This window comes from Rhinolophus sinicus, chromosome 1 (genome assembly GCF_057876585.1).
Source record: "Rhinolophus sinicus isolate RSI-liver-muscle chromosome 1, RSI-T2T, whole genome shotgun sequence".
Taxonomy (NCBI): domain Eukaryota; kingdom Metazoa; phylum Chordata; class Mammalia; order Chiroptera; family Rhinolophidae; genus Rhinolophus; species Rhinolophus sinicus.
Genome location: NC_142501.1, coordinates 71,953,773 through 71,976,039, shown reverse-complemented (window position 1 = coordinate 71,976,039; position 22,267 = coordinate 71,953,773). Strand labels below are relative to the sequence as shown.

General features: G+C 33.7%; 1 protein-coding gene across 3 annotated transcripts in view; it reads left to right on the top strand.

Annotated features, from left to right (window-relative positions):
• Positions 1-5,668: 5,668 nt before the first annotated feature.
• The window catches only part of CAPS2 (calcyphosine 2), a 43,221-nt gene continuing 26,622 nt past the window's right edge, over positions 5,669-22,267 (top strand). Inside the window, exons 1-9 of one of the 3 annotated variants that reach the window (XM_074325403.2) lie at positions 5,669-5,764; positions 8,515-8,625; positions 11,448-11,497; positions 13,193-13,238; positions 13,353-13,478; positions 14,777-14,953; positions 17,424-17,543; positions 20,088-20,155; positions 21,491-21,610. In XM_074325403.2, coding sequence (XP_074181504.2) covers positions 8,545-8,625; positions 11,448-11,497; positions 13,193-13,238; positions 13,353-13,478; positions 14,777-14,953; positions 17,424-17,543; positions 20,088-20,155; positions 21,491-21,610 — 788 coding nt within the window. In that variant the 5' untranslated portion in view covers positions 5,669-5,764; positions 8,515-8,544. Of the gene's footprint in view, positions 5,765-8,514; positions 8,626-11,447; positions 11,498-13,192; positions 13,239-13,352; positions 13,479-14,776; positions 14,954-17,423; positions 17,544-18,983; positions 19,061-20,087; positions 20,156-21,490; positions 21,611-22,267 lie in introns of those variants that run through there. The other 2 variants (XM_074325405.2, XM_074325406.2) reach the window with 2 other exon arrangements.

The following is a 22,267-nucleotide window of genomic DNA, read 5'->3' as shown; positions in this document are numbered from 1 at the left end:
CAGTGATTGGGGATAAAGAAAGAATATACCCTATGACATAGTATGATGGTAAATTATTATTTATCAAAAATTTGCTTGTTTTCTAATCTGAAGAGACTGAATGCCTAGAAAGATAAAAATAGGCATGTGGAAAATGTAGCCAAGTAGTTTCTCCCCACAAAATCTTCTCTTGTTGATGCTAAGGTCTGTTTGGAACAGACCTACCTTTTTGGTGACTAAGAAACTTCAGATAAAGCACTGCTTCAGTTGATATGCTGAAGACTAGGACAGAAGGCATGGGATTGGTTATTTTACTTACATTGCAATATATATCAACTTCATTTAGCTTAATGGTTTAAACCTTTTTTATCAGTTCTATTGTTGTTCAATAATAAACCAGCATTTTTTTCTGTGGCATTAAATGACATTTTTTCAGTATTTCTGTTTCAAATAAATATTTTATGATTTGAGATGTTTACAGTGCTATTTCTGCATTGACATATTTACATCTACTGAATATTCTAGTCAATTAAGCTTTTCACTAAAAAAAAAATCTTTGATACAGGGAGTCAAATTTTTGAGTTCCAAATTTTCAATAGGAAGCAGAAAATTAAATTATAAAATGGGGAAAAATTCAAGGATCCTAAGGGAAATTCTTCTGAGCAATAGAGGAAACATTTCTACTCTACTATGTGCTAATGGAGAATTGTACTGCATGTGACTTTAGCATTGCATAAGGAGTCCAAACTGAGATTCTGATATTCCACACTCCACTGATGACCCTCTCTCAGTCTTCCCTATTTCAATTAATGGCAGCTCTGTTGTTTAGATTGATTGCTTAGGCCCCAAACTTTGGAAGCTTTGGTTCCTTAGCAAATTCTGTTGGTTTTGCCTTTATGTTTTCAGACCTTGACCACTGATCACATTTTCAATGGCACCGCCTTGATCTCATGGATAATTGCAATGGCTTTTTCGTGGGTCTTTCTGTTTGCACTCTTAACTTCCTGTTGTCTATTCTCAAGACAGCAGTCAGAGTGATGGTATACTTTAGTATACTTAAATACTTTGAGTGTCTACTATGTACCAAACATTCTTTTTGGTGCTTAGGATTACAAGCGTAAAAAAAACAAAACAAAGCAATGTGCCTCTCTGGAATTCTAGTGAAGGGAGATAAATGATAAGTTAAATAAATAAATTGTGTAAATAATCATACTATAGATGATAATATCTATATGAAAAAAATAAATCCAGGCTAAGGAGTCTGGGAACATTGGGGGTGTGTGTGTAGAGGTGGGGGTGGCAGGTTGTGATTTCAAATAGGGTGATCAGTGTGGGTGTCTTTGAGAAGGTGACTTTCAAGTAAATCCTTGATCGGGATGCAAGAAGGAGTATGTGGATACAGGAGGAAGAGTGTTCAAGGAAGGAGATTAAATACAAGGTTGAACTATAATAGCAGGCAAAAATCATATGCACAATAGGAGAGCTTAGTAATTGTAGCTGAGCTATTCTAAGGCTTTTCTATTTCTGAGAGGAGAGTAAATGTATCGAGTACCTTTTGACTTTAAATGATGTACACATGTTAAAATTTTAAGAATAACTATTAAAAGAAAGAGGAATCCCAAGCCAGTAGAGGGAAAATGACAAGTATATTTGATCAACCCAATAGAACCCAAGAAATCAGAAAGAGTTTTTCTTTCTTCACATATGTACTTAAGATTATTAATATTTCTTCAGTTATGACATTAGCTGCAGTATATAAGTTTGAAGATAATACTGCTTTTATTGCTATTCAGTTATAAATATTGCATAATTTCTATTATGACTTTTCCTTAGCCCTATTGAGTATGTTGTTAAATTTCTCAAAATGTGTTTTTTTGGTCTTTTTTTGGTTATTGATTAAATTTTATTGCATTTATTGTCAGAGAATGTGAACTATGTGATATAAACCCTTTACTATTAGAACACATAGGAAGAAATAAATACAATGAAGAGAATAAATAGTCAAAAAGTATCCACATGTATATTCCAGAACTGGTATATAACAGCTATGGCATTTCTGATGAATTAGGCATCCTGGACTTTTTAAAGAATATTCTCAGATAATTACTTATCCCTATGGACTAATGTAAGATTTAATCCCTTCCTTTTTCTTACATCAACATAAATTCCAGATTAAGACTTAAATGTGAAAAAAAAATTAAAAAGGAAAACAAGAGAGTGTTTCTAGGACCTTATATCTATTGCTTCTCTGTGTCTTTATTTTCATATTCAAATATTTAAATACTATTTTCCATAGAGAATCCAGAATGGTTCTGTTAAATGTAAATCAGATCATGTCACCCCTCTAATCAAAATCTTTCAGTGGATGGCTTCGCATGGCACTCAAAAAAAAGTCCGAAATCCTCCCAATAGCCTTCGATGCCCTAAACAACAGGGCCCTCTCTGATCTTATCTGCTATTTCTCTCCCGTTCCTTTCCAGACACTCTGGACCGTTCTTTGAAAAAGCCAAGGTGCTCCCGTCTCAGGGCTTTAGCTTTTGTTTCTTTTGGCTACAACTCTTTTTCCTGAAAGCTACATGGCTCATTTATAACCTCTTTCAAGTATTTACTCTAAGCACATCTTCTCAAAATACTTTAAAGTGGTGTTTTATATGACCCATCCTACAACTATCACCTCCTACTGGGCTTATTCAGTTTTGTATTTTTCCATAACCCTTATCCTCACATTTTATGAGGCAATTTATTTATGTCATTATCACCTTTCCCCTCAATTGAATCCGAGACCCATGAGGCAGGGATTCACTATTATTATTATTGTCTTTATTATTTTTACTACTGTATCTACAGCATCTCATCAGAGGAATTCAATATTTGATGAACAAATTAATAAATGAATCTTTTAAGACTCCAGTCAAATGTTAGTTCCTTTTATGAATTCACTTCATGTTTCTATATCTTATTACTTTATTTCTCGTTTACCCCTATATTAGTCAGGGTTATCCAGAAAAAGAGAAGCAATATAACTTATATCCCCATTTCCCCTTTACACACACAAACAGAGAGAGAGAGAGAGAGAGAGAGAGAGAGAGAGAGAGAGAGAGAGAGAGAGAGAGAGAACGACAAAAATTTTGAAGAAATTGGCTGATACAATTGTTGGGTTGGCAAGCCCAAAATCTGTAGGGGAAGGTGAAAGGCTGAAAATTCAGGTAAGAATTGATATTGCTGTATTGAGTCTGAAGTCTAGAAACTCAGGCAGAATTTCTATGTTGCACTCTGGAGACGGATCCTGTCTTCTTTGGGAAACTTTAGTCTTTTCTCTTAAGGTCTTCAACTGATTGAATGAGGCCCACCCACACTATGGGAGTAATCTGTCCTCAAAGTCTATTGATTTAAATGTTACTCATATCTAAAGTTATCCTCATGAAACATCTAGACTGGTATTTGAACAAACAACTGGACACCATTGTCTAGCCAAATTGACACATAAAATTAAGCATCGTACCATCTTACTCCTCCAAACAATTCATGTGCCTATATTTTTACTTTATTTTTCTTTTTCCCTCATACACTACAATCAGTCAATTTGTAAGTCCTGATGGCTGTATTTTTAAAATATATCCTGAATCCAAGTACTGTTTCCTATCTTGCAGATAGCCAACACCCTAGTGAGAGCCGCCATCATCTCTTGCTGGAACAAAGGCAGTAGTATCCTTCCACCTGGTTTCTCTGTATCCAGTCATGCTTTATTACAACTTATTTTCCATGGGACAGCCAGTTTATTCCTTTTAAAACATAAGCCCCCTTCAAAACCCTCTAATGACTTCCTGTCACACTTATAAAATCTGAAGTCTTGGGTATGGCCTGCGAGGTACCACATAACCCAACCTTGGCTCACTTTTGGCCCCTCTCCTACATTCTCCCCCGGGTCACTCTGCTTCAGCCACATTCATCAGCTTGAGAAGGGTGCTCTCTCTTCAGGCCTTTTGGCCTTGCTCTTATCTTTGCCTGCAGAATTCCCCTCAGGAAGCCGTACCTGATCATACAACCTTTCCTACCTGTCAGTGTCTATCTCATTGCTACCTGACATATTATGTATTTAATGTTTGTTGCCTCTACTAGATTGTAGTCTTCTCTACAGCTGTGGCTTTGTTTGCTTCACTGCTATATATAGAGCACCTAGAGTAGGTACTAAATCCTTATGCCCTCAATACGTATTTTTTGAATGAATTAATGAAGAAATGAGCACTCTAACTTTCTAATAATGTTGCATGCAACATTAAGCTTCTTTAGAAACTATATCTTATTTTTCATGTACATACTAGCATCTCAATAAATATTTCAGTTTCAATAATTTAAAAGGCAATACTGAGTAGGCTTACATATTTTTACTTTTTCTAACATTGGATATATTTGCACATAGTAGTTATTCAGTGGATGTTTGTTGAGCTTCAAATGCATATTATTTTGGTACTGCAAATACTATAGGTTAACATGGCTAATTTAATTTTATTTTATGTATAGAGAAATTAATTGGCTGTAATAATAACAACATAACTTTTTTTAGAGTAATGGATTGTTTTGAAAATTGGCAAAAAGGTACAATTTATATAATCAACATATAATCCAAGATTATTGCTTTTATAATAGCTGTTTCAACACAATGTCAGGATTAGATAAATGTGTTTTATTTAGACCATGTTCTTAATGGCTTAGAGAACTATATTAAGACATACTGAAGCAGTTTAGGTGTACTAAGCCTAAGTACTAGGAATAGACAAGGATATTTTATTTTCTTGAATATATATTTATGGAAAAGGCAAGGTTATTTGGGCACTAGAATTTTTAAGGTCTTTGATAACTTTTGAAATTTAGTTTTTGCAATTCATTATTACTGTTTTTCAGTTTATTTTTTATTTTCTTTCTGTGTGGGGATAATAGGTAGATGAATTTTATGGAGTGTAGTGAAGAAATAGAAGAAGGGATACCTTATACCAATTGACTTCACTGTTTTTATGCTTTGAAATGTATTTTTACTTCCAAAACTGGCTCCAACTGAAAATTTAAATACATATATTTTGAGGGGACCTAATTTCGAAAAGACACTGCAGATTAGATAAACAACTTGATTTTGTGGGAAGAAAACTGGATTAGGCTTCAGAACATCTTAGTTCTAAGTTTGGGTATCCGACACTCGGTTGTGCAATTCAGGAAAGTTAGCATATTAGAGTGGAGTATAACCTTGGTTGGAAATACCTTAAGCCAGACCTTTCCTTGTATTGGTGAAGAGTCGACACTCAAAGACATTGTGTGCAGAGCAAAGAATGAAATGGAGGTTTCCTGATTCCTAAGTCTGTTCCCATTATATGAATATTTTAATTTGTAGTCAAATATATATAATATGTGATCATATATATGTATATGGGCACACATTTTAAAATAATATCTGCTTCTATGTATATTTGTATAATACTACACAGCAGTCTTGCCTTTTTAAATAATTGCAAGCTTCTTGAGAGTTTATGCTTAAAAATTTTTCCCCATCAAAACATCATTCTGGGAGCTGACACCTGATAGAGCTCTATAAAATATGGTGAATAGAATTCACATAAATGAAGAATTATACATCTGTCATAGATCCAGGTCGGGCTTTGGCGCTTCCCTGCACAGAAGCGCCAATGGGTGAGTCCCCTCCAGTTCCTCGCCGAGGTTTAGAGGCGCCGCGGAGCTAGTCCCCGGAGGGTTTCAGGAAGACAGACACTAGGAGGGCATCACCGAGGGTTTTTCCGTGAGTACCTCTGTGGGGGCTGCGAGGTCGTCTGTGGTGTGGGCGGGGAATGAGGAGAAACTGTCTACACACCTTGTTGGCGGGAGGTGGCATGGATCGTACCAGGTGCTTGGGCCAAGGAGACTCTTTTCCCTAGAAATGAGAGAAGGGTTGGAGGCCCAGCGTGGTGACGCCTGTTGCCAGGCAACCTGAAGACGCGGGTCTGAGTTGGTCTGAGGCTTTGCTGGGAACTGTCCCTTTCCAGCTCGCCCTGTCTGAACCTGTCCCAAGAGGGTTCTCCGTGGAATCACCGCAGTTAATACCTTTTCAGCCCTCCTGCCCTGGACCTGGTCTTCACCCAGCTTGTTGGTCAAATCAGGTTGCCTGTTTCTTGTGTCCCATCCTAGTTCTTGAATCCCTGAGAGGAATTAGTTCTGGTACATTGCAGGTACCATTGCCTTGAAGTATAATCTCAACTTTTGGGGGACTGATGTAGGGGCAATTACTCTGCTTTGAAATGACCCCGGGTTCAACTCAGATACCTGGGTACTATCACCTGGGCTCCAAAATAGACTTGATTCTCACCTACACGGAGCTTACATTCTATAGTATTTACAGATCTCTTTCCTCTCGCCTTGATTATGGGCTGGATTTGATCATTTTATTCTTAGCTTTCTGTTACGTTCTGATTTGGTATAAGCAATATTATAGCCAACCAAGAGAGAAGTGATGATAATTGGAATTGGAAATAATTATCTTTTAAAAATGAAAGAAGTGGGAGATGAGTTCAGTTCTTTCTGGTGGCATTAAAGATAATATGGTGAGATTTGGGTCTGTTAGTCAGCAATATTCATTGCATGCTGGCAGTAACCTCTTATGAATTGCAGCAGTTTAGGTGGAGACAGAAGCCATTGAGGCGGACCTGGAAATTTGAGTATATAAATATTGTTGTTTTTATTACCGACAAATCAATTACAGTGACTTAAAGTGACCTATAGTCTCACTATCTGAAGTAGCTGTAGTAGTTATTAAGGTACAACTAGTTGTATGGCTGATGTGTGGAGAAAAATCACCCAGCTGATCATTCAATATCCTTGTCTCAACTTGGGTTTGTTGGCCACTAAACATCATGACAAATAAAACAGTTCTTGTGATGTGATCAAAAGCAAACAACATCTGCCCTACCCCAGCAAACCAATAACAACTTTATAGAGTTGCTTTTTTGTGAAGTTATCTCTGCAAAGAAAGCCATTTGCTAGCACTGTAGGAATATTTTCAAAACTAATGGTTTGTGATGTTTTCAGAATATGTCTACTAAACTCAGTCTTCCTGAGTTTGCTCTTGTAGTAGAATTACAGTTTTAGGGTATGGGGTTTTTAGGGAAGAGGATTATGTCGTGGGGTGAAGGGAACTACATATATAAGTTAGTAAGAATCCTCTTTCATGTAAGAGGATTTCACTGGACATGAAATAAAAAATAGTTTAACAATAATGATGGCTACCATGCATTAAATGTTAACCGTGTCCCGCATGATACAGGAGGATCAAAGAGGTGCTCACATTAAATTCATTTTACGTATTAGAAATATTGGCTCAGAACGATTAAGTTCTTACCATGCTTACATTATGGGAACGTGTGAAAAATGATGATTTTGATGTTAGTCTAAATCTGACTCCAAGTACTATGCCATGCTATCTATCTTTCCTTAAAACAAAACAAAACAAAAAATTATTGTTAAAATAAATTCAAGTCTAATAATAGAAAAATGAATATATGAATGGATCATTAAACAAAAATGCATCCTTGGTGTTATAGGGTTGATGTTTAAAATAAAATATACAGAATTTGGATGACAGAGATATTCATCTGATTTTTTTTTGTATGTATTTGCAAGTTGATTGACATTCCTTTGCAAACATTTTAACCTATCACCTCATAATTACTAATTGGACCATCACTCCATTTTATCCTTTGTATTAGTTAAATAATGTGTTTGCTAAAAAATATTTTCGTCAGCCTCCTGGGACAAAATCAAAACTCATAAAAATTTAGGAAGAGAGAAAATAAACATCACTTTGTGGTAAAGAAGAGGTACATGCATTAGTTTCCTATTGCTTCTGTAAAAAATTACCACAAACTTAGTGTTTTAAAACAACATAAATTCATTATTTGACAGTTCTGGAGGTCAGAATTACAAAACTAGGCCTACAGGGCTGAAATCAAGATGTCAGGGCTGGTTCCTTCTGAAGGTTCCAGGGGAGAATTCATTACTTGCCTCTTCTAGCTTCTAGAGACTGCTCAGGAACCCTCCCTTCATCTTCAAAGCCAGCAGCATAGCGCCTTAGCTCTTCTCTGACCTTTGGTCCCATTCTTACATCTTCTCTTTCTCACTCTGATCATCCTGTCTCCTTTTATAAGAACCCTGGTGATTATATTAGACTCACCAGATTAAACCAGGACAATCTCCACATCTCAAAATCCTTAAGTTAATCACATCTGAAAATTCCTTTTTGTTGTAAGGTAACGTATTCATAGGGTCTGGTGATTAGGACATGGACATCTGTGGGGTGCCGTTATTCAGACTAGTATTTGCCCCGCAAATATTGCCTCACATAATGTAATTGCTCCACAAATAGTTAATTTTGGTGAAAGACGTAAAAGTGATTGACCACATGATTTCTTTCCATGTAGTATTATTATGTAATTTGTATGGTTTATTTAAAATTAACGTAAAAATTACCATCTTATATATATTTTATCTTTTTCAAAGTATACTGCGTGACTAAACACATGAACTTAAATGGATTTGGAGGTTAAAGGAGTTGCCGTTTCTCCTAGGAATCAAGCTCAGTCATTCTCTGGAAGAAAGAAGCCACTACAAGTATGTGCCCTTGTAGGATGATTCCTTAAATCATGTTGTGACACCTTTTTTGAGGTTTTTATGACCAATTATACTCACAAATATTTAGGATCAATATTTCCCTGATTTGAAGGAACTGAAGTAATTGAAGATAATCCTTACTTGAAAATTGGTCACTGCTTGAATTGGGTTTATTTTTTAAAATGAAAGTTATTGTTTTTATTTTTTGATTGGTATTTTAAAAATGATCTGTGTATGTCTGCATAAAATATGAAAAAATAGAAATAGTAGAAAGAAGAAAAAAGGTTCCTATACATTTTGTGTTAGCTAGGGAGGAAGAGAATCTGGGGCTTCTATTATTAAGACTTTTATTCTTCTCAACCTTCATAATTTCACGGTTGTATATATCATTGATTAAGTGAGTCACATTTAGAACTACTTTGTCCCTGCCTGTACTCACCACATACTTGGGTAAATATAAATTTTAGTTGAGAAATACATAAAAGGGATGTATATTTCTTGCTGTTCTTGTTCCAAATATTAAATGCTTACTGCTTGTTAGCTACTATGATGAATCTTTCAATAACTTATATCACTTAATTGTTATAACAAACCTTTGAGGGAGGTGTTATTTGTAACCTTTTAGATAATGGAAGAACTGAGGCTCCAAGATTAAGTGACTTGACAGGATTTTGAACTCCAATTCTGACTTTAAGATCCGTGTTCTTGACTGTGTTCAACCGTCTTCCTCATATGAATGAGTTGGTGCTTTAGAAATTTTATGGTTCACTGTATTATGGGTTAACTCTGAATTATTTGATAATTGGAATCAAATTAGCCTTTCGTATTAGTCAGAATAATATCATGTACAGTATTACAATTTTTCCCAGTGATTGGGTATTATATTATTGAGGCTTAATCCTTTTTTCCTAGTTACTAGGAAAAAGTCAAGGTTTGATTTAAAAAATTTTTTTTTAAAATTTTTTTATTAAATTTATTGGGATGACAAACAAAAATCAAAACAGTTTTAAAAAAATAATTTCTGAAAGTAACTTTTTCTTCCCAAATAATGTCTCCCTTTAAGTCTCAAAGCCTTTATCTCTCTACTAGGAAGGTCCAGATAGTGGGAAATTAAGGGGACAAATTCATGTTTATCTTAGAACTCTTGTTCCTTAAGAAAAATAATCCCAGATATCCAGGTTATTGTTTCTTAGAGTTTATCAGCAAAGTATCAATATCATAGTTACCAGCTACCATTTCTGGAGTGTTATAAAAGTTAGAATTAAAAGCAAGAAATAATACATAAACTCTTTTTTAAAAGTGGTACGTAATGCTTCAAATATCACTACAAACATCATCTGATAAATACACGTGGGAAGTAAGAATATAACAGTTGTCCAGCTGCACTAATAATCAAGGGAATGGAAATTAACATAATAATATACCTTTATGCCTCTATTAAGTTAAAGGAAAAATGTAAATTGAGAGTAGTCAGAACTAGAGTTGGTGCATTGTAAACTAGTAACCACATTTTTAGAAGCAAGATTGGCAGTGTGCTGAGCTACAAAAGGTTTCAAATTATCTGCTGCAAATAATTCCATTCCTGGTAATCTCTTGTGAGGAAAAATTCAAAATATTGAAAAATCCAAATGAAAAAAAGATATTTTTTGAAGTGTGTTTTTTTTAAATAGTGAAAAAAATTGAAAAATATGTAGCAATTGAGAAATATTAGATAAATTATGGTACAGCCTTTAGCTAGAATATTATATAGACATAAAAACGATAATTTTAAGTAGTAACATAGAAATAGCTTACAATAAAAGGTCGCAAAAACAGTATACATACCATTATTTAAAAAGTTGAAGCCAATTTGGTGTTAGCCAATCCACAATAACAATAAATTATACGATATAAATTCCTAGGCCCAGAGGTCAGCAAACTATGGCCCAGCTCTGTTTTTGTAAATAAAGTTTTATTGGAACACAGCCGTACTCATTTATTTACAAAATGTCTACATTTTCTCACTACGACAGCAGAGTTGAATGGTTGCAACAGAGACTTCATGGCCCATGAAACCAAAAATATTTACTACCTGGCCCTTTATTTAAGAGATGGATTATTTGTATCCTGTCATTTTTATTTTCAATAGACTATGTTTTAGAGCATTTTTAGGTTTAGAGCATGGAAGGTATAGAGATTTCCCATCTACCCTCTGACACCACACATGTGTAGCCTCCCTCATCAATAACATTCCTCACCAGAGTGGTACATTTGTTACAGCTGATGAACCTACATGACACACCATTATTACCCACAGCCCATAGATTACATTAAGGTTCACTTTTTGTGTTCTACATTTTATAGAATTAGACAAATTTATAATGACATGTATACTGGTTCGGCACAAGTTTTCCCTGTTGGCTGAAGCAATTTTCTCCCTTCTCTCCTCAAAGATCTGACTAACTCCTACTTATCTTTCAGAACTCCATTTAAAGGTTACTTTTCTGTTTTTGTAAAAACTTCCTCCATTCCCTGGAGTAGGTTGGGTACACATACTACTTATGTGTAGCTGCTCTGTCACAGCACTTATTTTTTCACATTATTGCTTGTTTTCAGCTTATGTCTTCCCCGGCAGAGAGCACTATGCAGGCAGGAGTTATCTGTGTTGCTTACCATCCTGTCTTTGTCTCTAGCATAATAAGGGGCTTAATAAATATTTATTATATACAATTTACTGAGAAAAGTTGTAATTAACCTTATTGCATTGATTCGTTGTTTATCTTTTAAAGTATAAATAAAAGGTATATGCATACTGATTCTAATCTTTTTTTTTTTAATTAAAGCAGGGTTGGACCTCCAAATCATGGGCAATGCAGAATTCATGCCTACCTGTGTAAGTCACATTTCTACACACTTGAGTTGTTTAATGGGCAAATATTTATAATAGATTGACAAGTAAAAAAAAAGAAGGCAAAATTATAAATAAACACACACACACACACACACACACACACACACACACACACAGACCTATGATTGTGAACTACAGAAAAATTTATATGAATGTGAATGGCCTGAAAATTACTATGCCAAAATTAAAGTAGGTCTTGTGATAGGACTGAAAGATTAAGGGTAATACTTCTCTTGTTTTTTATTTTCTTTAACAATATATATTTTCTTGAAAAAGCTAAATATTGCTTTGTTTACAAAATTTATCTAAGTGTGTTTATTAAAGAAATATATAAATTTTTGCATTTTATACTCAGGAGAGTCAAAATGAATTTGATAGGAACTATTAATGTATTTTTATTTTGAAGACTATGACAGTTTTATTGATGTCATTAAAATGATTTTACTTTGGACTAGAATACAGTAATTTGTTTTATACTTTACCTTTTTCCGCTTTTAAAATTTGAAAAGATATTATTTTATATTCTTTCAAGTATTTTAGACTACAGGTCTTCTTGGAAATGGAACTTAATTAAGCTGTACCACATGAAATTGACATTTTTATAGATTAAAAATTGGCAAATATCAGCAATTTATTGTGGTTCGACATAGTACATATCTTTATGCTCATCTAGACAAACAACAGAGCTAGATGGAATCACTAAATACAAGATACTGAATTTGTAATGACAGCCAATTGTGTGTTGGTAAATATTTTAAACAACTGTTTTTCTGAAAGTGTACTTTAAGTTTATTATAAATATAATTGTTAATTATAAATAAACTTAAGTATATTTTAAGTTGATTATGAATTTTACTGATATAAAGGAGGTGTAGCGAGCAATTTAGAAATACTAACAATATATAAACTCTATTATAAACACCGTATAGCCAATTGATTGTCACAGAAAGATTTCTTTTTTTTGCTGAGCTCTTGTGTCTTTAGCTAAACTATGGTTGCAGTTGATGAACCAGTGTTGTTCCAACATGAATGTTGGTTAATATTTTCATTTATTGTAGTGTGAAGTGAGTAATTTCTTGGCTGAATCAAGTGATAGTTTTGAATATAGAACAGTATTTCCTCAGTTGTTTGTTATTCACAGTGTGCAATTAAGACATGATACAGATTGACTATGCACTATTAACATTTTCTCCACCACTTTTTTAAGTCTCAGAAATCAGCAAAGTGGTAAGTCAAGTACTGATTCATAGCATTTGCTAGTTTTTGTGTAAATAATCCCACTGTGGTTGATTTCAAGCTAGCTATGTAATATTATTTGAAAGACATACATGCCACTATATTACCACACAGGTACACCAGATATAAATAACCTCTAGGACACAGATAATAGTGAAGTATAGTAAAATCATTAAGAAGTGATGGCTTTTGATTATTGATTACCTTTGTCTTTAATATAACTTATCTAATTATAAGTTTGTATAATTTTAGTTTTTAATAATGTGTTAACAATCAGCTTAAAAAATGATTGAACATTTAACAAAAGCTTATCACAGCTGGTAGATGCCAGTGCACCATTGTTTTCAGTGTATCTTTTTATATAAGATGCAGCATATATGATTTGCAACTATTAAAGTCTCATTTTTAAAAGTTATGGGATGCATAGATTATTTCTTTCAGGGTCCCGCGACTTGATTTGGGAAGCCTTGTTGACTCTGATGATGAGGTAATTTTTACTTGGTATTTAATGTAATAATTTTTACTTGGTATTAAATATAATATTTAATAATTAAATATACACATATAGCATATAATAAGTGTGATTTAATTTTATTTTTAGGATGAATTTTCATATGTTCCACTTAGTACAGCTCATATTTATTTTGACCCACCAAATTCATCTTCTGCTTTTCATTGGGTCACACCATGTCAAATGCCATATACTCAGCATCATTTAAAAGAACTGGTTAGTATTTATTTATTACCAACATTCAGAATTATAGTGTCCATTTTAGCCTTATATTTAATCCAGAAATTTTATTATGTTCAGTCAATGTTTTGTCCCAGTTTACATATTTTATGTATTAATGTCCCAAACAATGATGTTAGTGAAATAATTTTACTTTGTTTTACATTTTTGTCTCCCATAGGAATAGTATTTTTAAAATGCCTTTAAAATTGGTAAAGTACATTTATCCTAATAGAGAATCTAGGAATTTAAAAATTATGGCAGAATATTAGATCAGATCTTGCTAGGTTAAAAATATAAGATTGATCTCTTGGAAATTGACTCCTACTTTAGACTACTACTATACTATGGAATAATTAAGTAACTATACTAATTCCAAGGTATCTCATCTCCTTGGGACATATTTATACTTCACACAATACTTAGTGTTTTATTTCACGTTATGAACACAGGTCTGACCAGTATTGTATGAGTAGGGCTTGTGTTTCTGTCTTTATTGGTCTTTCTCATTTAACTGGCTCTATTCATGTTCTCCGCAATCTCATTTTGTATAAAATGCATCAATAGTACCCTAGTCTGTATCAGGCTACGGTTTTCATTTGAAGCTTTGCCTCATCCTTCTCCTGTATTAGACTTGGATACTAGCAACAGTTTTTAAGGGTTGTACTGGCTTTATACTCCTTTTGGAGCGGTTGTCCCTCTGGGCCAATGTGTATGGCCTAATGTTTGCTAAATACTTCTTATAGTGTTCTCTGATCTGCCCGGTCTGTTATCTCTCACACTCATTGAAATGTGGCAGGGAACCAAAGAATGCCACAAGGTATTATTAAAGAATGTCTTAATATTCTAGAAATGGCAACCAGTGCTTCTCAGTATTGGTGACCTCCAATTCCTATGACTATTCTGGAAGAAATGCTTGACAATGGAGTTTTTTTCTGGGGCAGGAAGGAAAGACATATCTAAAACTCCTAAAAAACAAAAGAGAGAGAAATTGTTTTCCTTCCTCTCAAACTATTTTAGAACCAAGACTGAAATTCACTGGGAAGCAAAGTGCAGGCTTACCAGTATTGAAGGCCAGCACCCATTCTGAGCAGTTCTGTCTGCTCTGATTGCTCAGTGATGCTGTACAGCTAAGTGATTTAAACATCACCTCTGTTTACAGCATAGATATAATGGTTTGTTTCTTAGGCATAAATGTTAAGGTAAATGATAAACCTGGTAATGTTAATAAGGAAAATTAATAATTATTTTGATTTTTTTCTAGTGAGTACCATACTTTTTCTTTTTACCTCTAGGAAGAGGACATAATACCTGAAAATTTACCAGCACCAACAGGCAAATATAAACTAAAGTATCAGCAATACGAGACTGAAATGAAAGAGGGATATAAGCAATATAGTCAGAGAAATGCAGAAAAGACAAAATCAAATATCACACATCAGCATTCTCCAAGAAACAAGACAGATGACAAGGTAATCTACGAGGCTTTATAAAATTCTAATGAAATTTTTAAAAAGTACACGTATTATAGAAACATCTTTTTGTCTGATGTGTCTCGCTGTTATATTAAAACTAATAGCTAACATTTATTTCTGTGTGCCAAAGACTATTGTAAGTATTTTACTTACATTAACTAGTTTATTCTTCACAGTAACCCTAAGGGGTTATTATCACCATTTTCAGATATGAAAACTCTAACCATATGACCTAGTTATCTTTGTTGGCAACCTTTCACTTGCCTTGCATTGGAAATATTATACAGTATATCTCCATTGTTTTTGATGTAACTGTATTGAACTCTGTTGATCTCACAGTCTAAATATTAATGATGAAAAGTGGTTTCAGACTTTATGGTTTTATTCTAAAACTGTCATTACTTCGTGGTTGTCTTCTGTCTCATTTTGGGAGATATTTTTTAGCATTATGAATAGCTAAAATTGCTATGCTTTCATTTAAGATCAATTAGGTGTAAACTCACCATTCATGAATATGAGGAAAATCAACATAATAAATGTTGACTTTCATTATTGTTCAGCTTCAGCTTCAGGTGTACAGTGCAGTGATCGATGTTAGAAGGATAGTGGATGGGGGAGGGGGGTTGACACAGTGTGAGGGATATAAGTGATAAACGTCTCAATATTACTTTGTTTTGTGCACCTGAAACTAATAAAAAAGTCACAAATAAAAATACAGAAAAATAATAATAATATTTTATTAATAAAATGTTAATAAAAAACATAATACATAATAAATGTAATGGCTTTCCATAAGCATACAGGAAAGGTCAATCTTGAATTTTGCAGAGAAAAGTTTGGAAACACAGTTGATGATTCTACTGATCGCAAACGAGGAGAACAGTTGAATACAATTCTTAAATTCAATTAATGATTTATAAGAATAATGTATTTTCAGGGAAATTTGATGGTTGTATTTGCTTAGCATTTTCCTATGGGCAAAAAAAAAGTTAATTTATAAGTAGGTGTGGTATATCAGCTACTTTTTCTAATGCATGTAAGAATTATCTAGAACTAACTAGATCACATGATATTTAGCTGAAAGAATAACAAAAGTTATGGGATTATTAGGTCACCTTTATCTTAAAACGAATTTCCCAGTTCCAAACAAAGTACATAAATATAATAATATAATATCTAATAGTAGGCAGGATAATTTCACAACCCTTTCACATCTGATGAGAGGACAGATTCTGGACAGATTTTGAAGGGAGGGCTGGGAATATTTGCTAATGAATCTGTTGTAGGTTTTAGAGAAAGGACGATGAAGACTGACTCTAAGGCTTTTGGCCGGAACAATTGGAAGGGTGGGGAAGACCATGAGGTAGTCTGGTTTGAGGAGGTTAAGTCTGACATACCAAGTGGAAATATAATACCACTGTGTCCCTTTTGTAAAAGGTTAAAAACAAGCTGAAACAAAAAATGCTCTTGTTAGTTTCTTCCAACCTAAACCCTATCCAGAGCTTTACGTTTGAAAGAAAATTTGGCAAATATATTAGCAGGTAAATAAATAGAAGTTTAAAGTATCCTCTTAAATTGATTTCCCAATAGTTAATACTTAGACAAGATTCATTATTCATTCATTGAATAAATATTTATCGAGTGCTCACTCAATGTGGTCCTGTCCTGGCACCAGGGGTTCTGCAATAAAAATGGCAGACAAGGTTCCTACCCTCATGAATTTACAGCAGTAGAAGCAGGCAACAAAACATAAACAAAAATATAATAAAATTTCAGGTAGTAACCAAAGGCCATGAAGACAGTAGAGTATGACCATGGACCTTTCAAGGAAGATGTAAAGTAAAAACAAACCCTGGGGGAAACTTTAAATCTTTAAGTTTTTGACAGTTGCTATCCCATTGGGACACTTCTTTTGTTGTTGTTAAGGGAATATAAGCACATCTTATATTGAGAGAAAAAAATTAGTGTTTAATCTCTTTAGGCTTCCAAAGGATCCTTTACTTCAAAGGATACACCCCATATTTTAGTACTTTACCTCTGAATTTAGTTGTGTAAAGGAGTAGGCACACTCACATTTATTAACTTTACAAAGGCTCAATTAGAAAATAATAGTTATAATAGTTACTACCTTTTATTTAGTACTTACTGTATGTCAAGTACAGTAAGTGTTGCACATTTATAAATGTTGGACATGTGCCATCTCATTTAATCTTTTTCTATGTGTGTTTGTGAAGTAGTTAGTATTATTGATTCCTAGTTCCATGAGTAAACCAAGGCACAGAGAGTTCATCTGGCTGGAAACTGGAAGAGCTGGATTCAAACAGGAAATCTGATCGTCAGAGCCTATAATGTTAATCCCTATGTGAATAAACCACTGACGTGTCCAGTGGTTATTTAATCCTTTATTTTATTTAAAACAATATTCTAAGTATGTGTATGAGAGTTAATTTATTGCTTTCATGCATAGTGTGTACAAGGGGAAGAAGCAATCAATGATCTTACAACTCTGGATAGGAAAGCCCTCTTACAGCAGGGTTATGCAGACAATCGTTATGATGCACAGCGGAGTACAAGAAAATCTGATGCTGTAAGTTATTATTATTTTCACTTATTTGATACACCATTGAGATAATTTGCCCTCCAAGATTTTATAACTTACACTTGAATAAATAATTTCCAAACTTGAATTTGGACTGAGGTAAACATTCATTAATGTGCAAATTGAGCCCTCATTTTTACAAATGATTGATGTTTGGTTTATTTACTGTGGAGAAATTGTCTTGAATCTGAGAGTTTGTAAAAATTTTGTTTATGCTGGTCCAAATGTTAATTGGTTGTTATTTATATCAGTGGACTCATTTGGCATTGCTCCTCTCCCCAAAAGTAGTTTTGGTTATTGTTTTGAGAGTCGTAAGCTAAAAAACTAGAGAAATTCAGGCCATTTAAAGAACAGGAATAAAGTAAATTTTCTTTAGGAAAAGGGAAGCAAAACTCTAGACTCTCAATATTAACTATTAATTACATCCTATACAAAAAACAATTGTTTTTTGATGTTGTTTGATGAGTATTGCTTAGACCAGTCCTGATACAGATAGATAAGTAACCCATTTCTATAGTGCATTGGGGTAATCTGACCAAGCCCCTGGAAGTGGGAGTCTACTGATCACCCCGTATTCTCCCAGGTGATTAGTATCTTATGCGCACCTGTAATGGGTTGATGGAATACTGGTGTGTGTTGGCTCAAAAGTTGGGAAAACTCTGGTTTGGATTGCTTAAATAATAATAAAGCAATATGCATTTAGCCAGTTACTTTATCATTTTTATTTGGATCACACTCATCCAGAATCACTGTCTCCTGAATTGACAGCAGTACGTAATCTATCTCGACGAGGTGGACTGATTTTCTGTGGATGTCCCAAGTTCCTAATTTGTTACAGTTTTTTAAATAAAATCACATGCATATTATTTTTGGTGCCTATTAGTATTTAGATATTTATGCTTCATAGAATAAGGAGAATTAGAAACATAATTCTGAAAGAAAAGAAACTACTTTATAAGGCAAAGCAGTGTTTTAAATAGGCTTATTTTGGTGTGTTCCTGATGTTATGCTTGAAATGCATGTCACCAATCCTTAAGGCCAATTGGGTATTATTCTTGGTATAATCCAAAGCCATCTGAGTGTTAATGGATTTCTCTTCCTTAAAATTATTTTGTTAGTGGAAATACAATATCTAAATTTCCCATCAAGTACATTTTAGTTGATTGTAGTAACTGTCATTTACCTGTGTTTTTCAAAGAAATGTTTATGTGAATACTCTTTGATTGCATCAAATATTAGTATAGATTTATTTTTAAAATGTCAGTTGCAAAGTTTTAGTATAATATTTAACTTCTTGAGTGAACAACAGAAGCAGTAAGCCAAAAGTTTTTAGGGCCACATCTTCTAGTTTGCTTATCATTTTCCAATGGTGTCAGATTCTTTGAATCAGTGTGACTTCTGCCTCTAATCTGCTTTATGTTTATACAGACCTCTAAATCAATGTGCCTGAGTTTCCTTCTATCTTTCCTACAAAGTATAAACCACCATAGATGTCAACACTCAAGGTGGGCTTTCCGCATGGGCTCTATACTCATTAATCTCACCTCTTTTTGCTTACTTCTGGGTTTTACATCTGTGTTCTGGCTGATCTTTTCTATATGTAATTTTCATGTTTTAGTGTCCACTTTCTGAATCACCCTTTGATACAAAATATACTTTGCTTTACCTGTAAATTACACATTTTCTAACTTTTTAGTTGCTGTTTTAAATTTATTACTAAAACAAAATCATTATAAAGTATCATGAGCTTAAAGAACACAGAGACAATTACATATTAAGTGATAAAAAAGTTAAATGGGGCATATTTGGATGTGTAAGCGTATATCTTACATTTCTACCAAACAAGAATCTAACTTCGATTATACACTAACATTTAAATGATTGTGCTCAACTTTTCCAGATTTATTAGGAGTTTCTACTTTTTGTTTCTATAATATACCTTTAGTTTTTCTTATTTGAATTTGTCAGATTCAAATAAAGCACTCTTTCTAAAGTTACAAAGCTTCTATATTAAGCGACATTGTCTTACTTGATTTCATTTATTAGGTTGATCAATGGGGAAGAAAGTAATTTACATTAAAAAATAGAATAAGCTTTATTTGACTTTTTAATATTTTAACCTCTTCTTTTTACACTTCAAAAGAAACATTGTAGTGATTATGGTTATATGGTAATCTAACTGGAATTGAATGATTGAAATCAATTTGATATGACCTAAAATGTAGTAAAAATACTTTCAGATAAGTTGGAATAGCAAAACATATGAGTATGAAGATAGGTTAGTCAAAACAGTCATTGAGGAAAGTAGGTAAAGTATTATTAATGGATTATATGCATAGAAAAAATACTATTATCCTTTTAATGATGGCAGGCTTTTGTTTATTTGTTTAGATTTTTGATATAGGGTTCAATAATTCTAACTCATTTTCAGCTTCATGTACTGTGAGTGGTTTATATTTTAAGACTCTTATGGTAATTATGGTATTATTCTGCTTTATGGACAATGAGGTTTTCTTTATTTTCTCTTCTTAGGAAATGGTGGCCGCTGAGAAGAAGAAACAGGCTGTTGCAGAGCAAATGATGACAGACCACTTATCTAGGTGAGAACTAGAAACTGGTAATAGGAATCCATTCAGAAAGTTCTATTAAATTTCTTTTTTATGCAGGACAACCCACATCCTTGGTCAGGTTGCTAACTCAGAGGTTCCCAAATCTTCTGTGTTCAGCGCACTCATAGTGTTAGTACGGTTTCCACAGCCCTCCAATATCAATAGAAATACCCATCAGTTCTATTTATGAAATACTTTTGTCTAAACAATTTAATGAGTATTTACTTCCTAACACTGTAATGGCCATTTGAAAAAAATTATACACATAAATAGAAAGAAAATGCATTTTGTTTCATTCTTAAATGGCCATAATTACTTCCTAATGGGATATGTACACCTTTGGTGCACTGCAGTCTCTCAAACCTTAGAATTGTTTAGGATGCTGCCACCCTCACTTTCTGTTCCAAGTGGCACTTGTTTTTTGTGTTTTTTTTTTCTCACAGGACTGTAGAAAGCCCAGCTTTGCAAAGATGTGACATCATACTACAGGTGTACAATTCTGTAATACATCACCTATATATCACATTGTGTGTTCACCATCCAGAGTCAGTTCTCTTTCCATCACCATATATATTTGATCCCCTTTACCCTTGTCTACTCCCCTCCCCCCCTTACCTGCTCCTAACCACTAACCTATTGTCCGTGTCTATGAGATTTTGTTTCTTCATTTGTTGTGTTCTTTTGTTGTTTTCAGTTTTATATACGATTTCTTATTGAAACTGTGAATTACCTTGAGCTAATAGTTCATGTGGTATCCAGTTACTATATTTTACTGTGTTTTCCTTAAAAATTAAAAATATCCCACAGTGTCCTTGTGAGTTTGTTGGGGAACCCCAGAGTGACTTGGTGACTAGTTTGGGAACTGTGGGGACTGACTGTAAGAATGTAAAACTTAGTGTAAGTTTCATAGGGCTTACAAAACTATATAAAGTTTTAGCATTTGCTGTGTTAAATTGAAGGAAAACATGTAAATATCGCAGGATTTCAGAAGAAACTGGGGTAGGATGTCTTCAAGGAAGAAGTAAGATTAAGTTCAGCTTTAAAAAACATTATTATTTTGCTTGGTGCCAGTGAGAATGATATTCTACATGCATACTTTTCAGCAAATTCTTGAAATAATTAAATATACTTGCAGTCTTCAATGCAGCTCCTTCCATTATCTCATGAAATTACCTTGTTAATGTTTTCACCCTCACCATGCCACTACAAGATGACTATATCTAAATTTGCATTAGTATATGGGCTTTCTAACTGTTTATAAATATGTGAATGCAAGCACAATTCATTATACCATTTAATTGTCAAACTTTGTGTTTTGCTGTATAGGGCTGTGATCAGTGATCCAGAACAAAATTTAACCACTGAGAGACAAGGAAGTGCTCGTATGCTTCCTGTTTCCAACATAGCACCTCTTCGATTTAGGAAAAGAACACTACATGAAACAAAGTAAGAAGGGTTTACTTACATTAAATGAGGATGTAATATGTTATAAGTGTATTTTTCTTTTTTTTAAAGTTTTTTGGGGTGATATTTATTAGTAAAGTAACACAGATTTCAGGTGTACAATTCTGTATTACATCATCTATGTATCACATTAGATACATAGAATCAGTTCTCTTTCCATCACTATGTATTTGATCCCCTTTACCCTCATCTACTACCCTCCCCTACCTTACCATCTCGTAACCACTAACCTATTGTCTGTGCCTATGAGTTTTTGTTTCTTCATTTTTTGTGTTCTTTTGTTGTTTTCAGTTTTATATACCACAATCAGTGAAATCATACAGTTCTTGACTTTTTCTGTCTGACTACTTCACTCAGCATAATAATCTCAAGATCTACCCATGTTGTTGCAAATGGTACTATTTCATCCTTTCTTATGGCTGAATAGTGTTCCATTGTGTATATATACCACAACTTCTTTATCCATTCATCTATCGAAGGACACTTTGGTTGTTTCCATGTCTTGGCCACTGTAAATAAAGCTGCAATGAACATTGGAACACATATATCTCTACAGATAAATGTTTTTAGATTTTTTTGGTAGATACCCAGGAGAGGGATTGCTGGATCATATGGTAATTCTATTCTTAATTTTTTGAG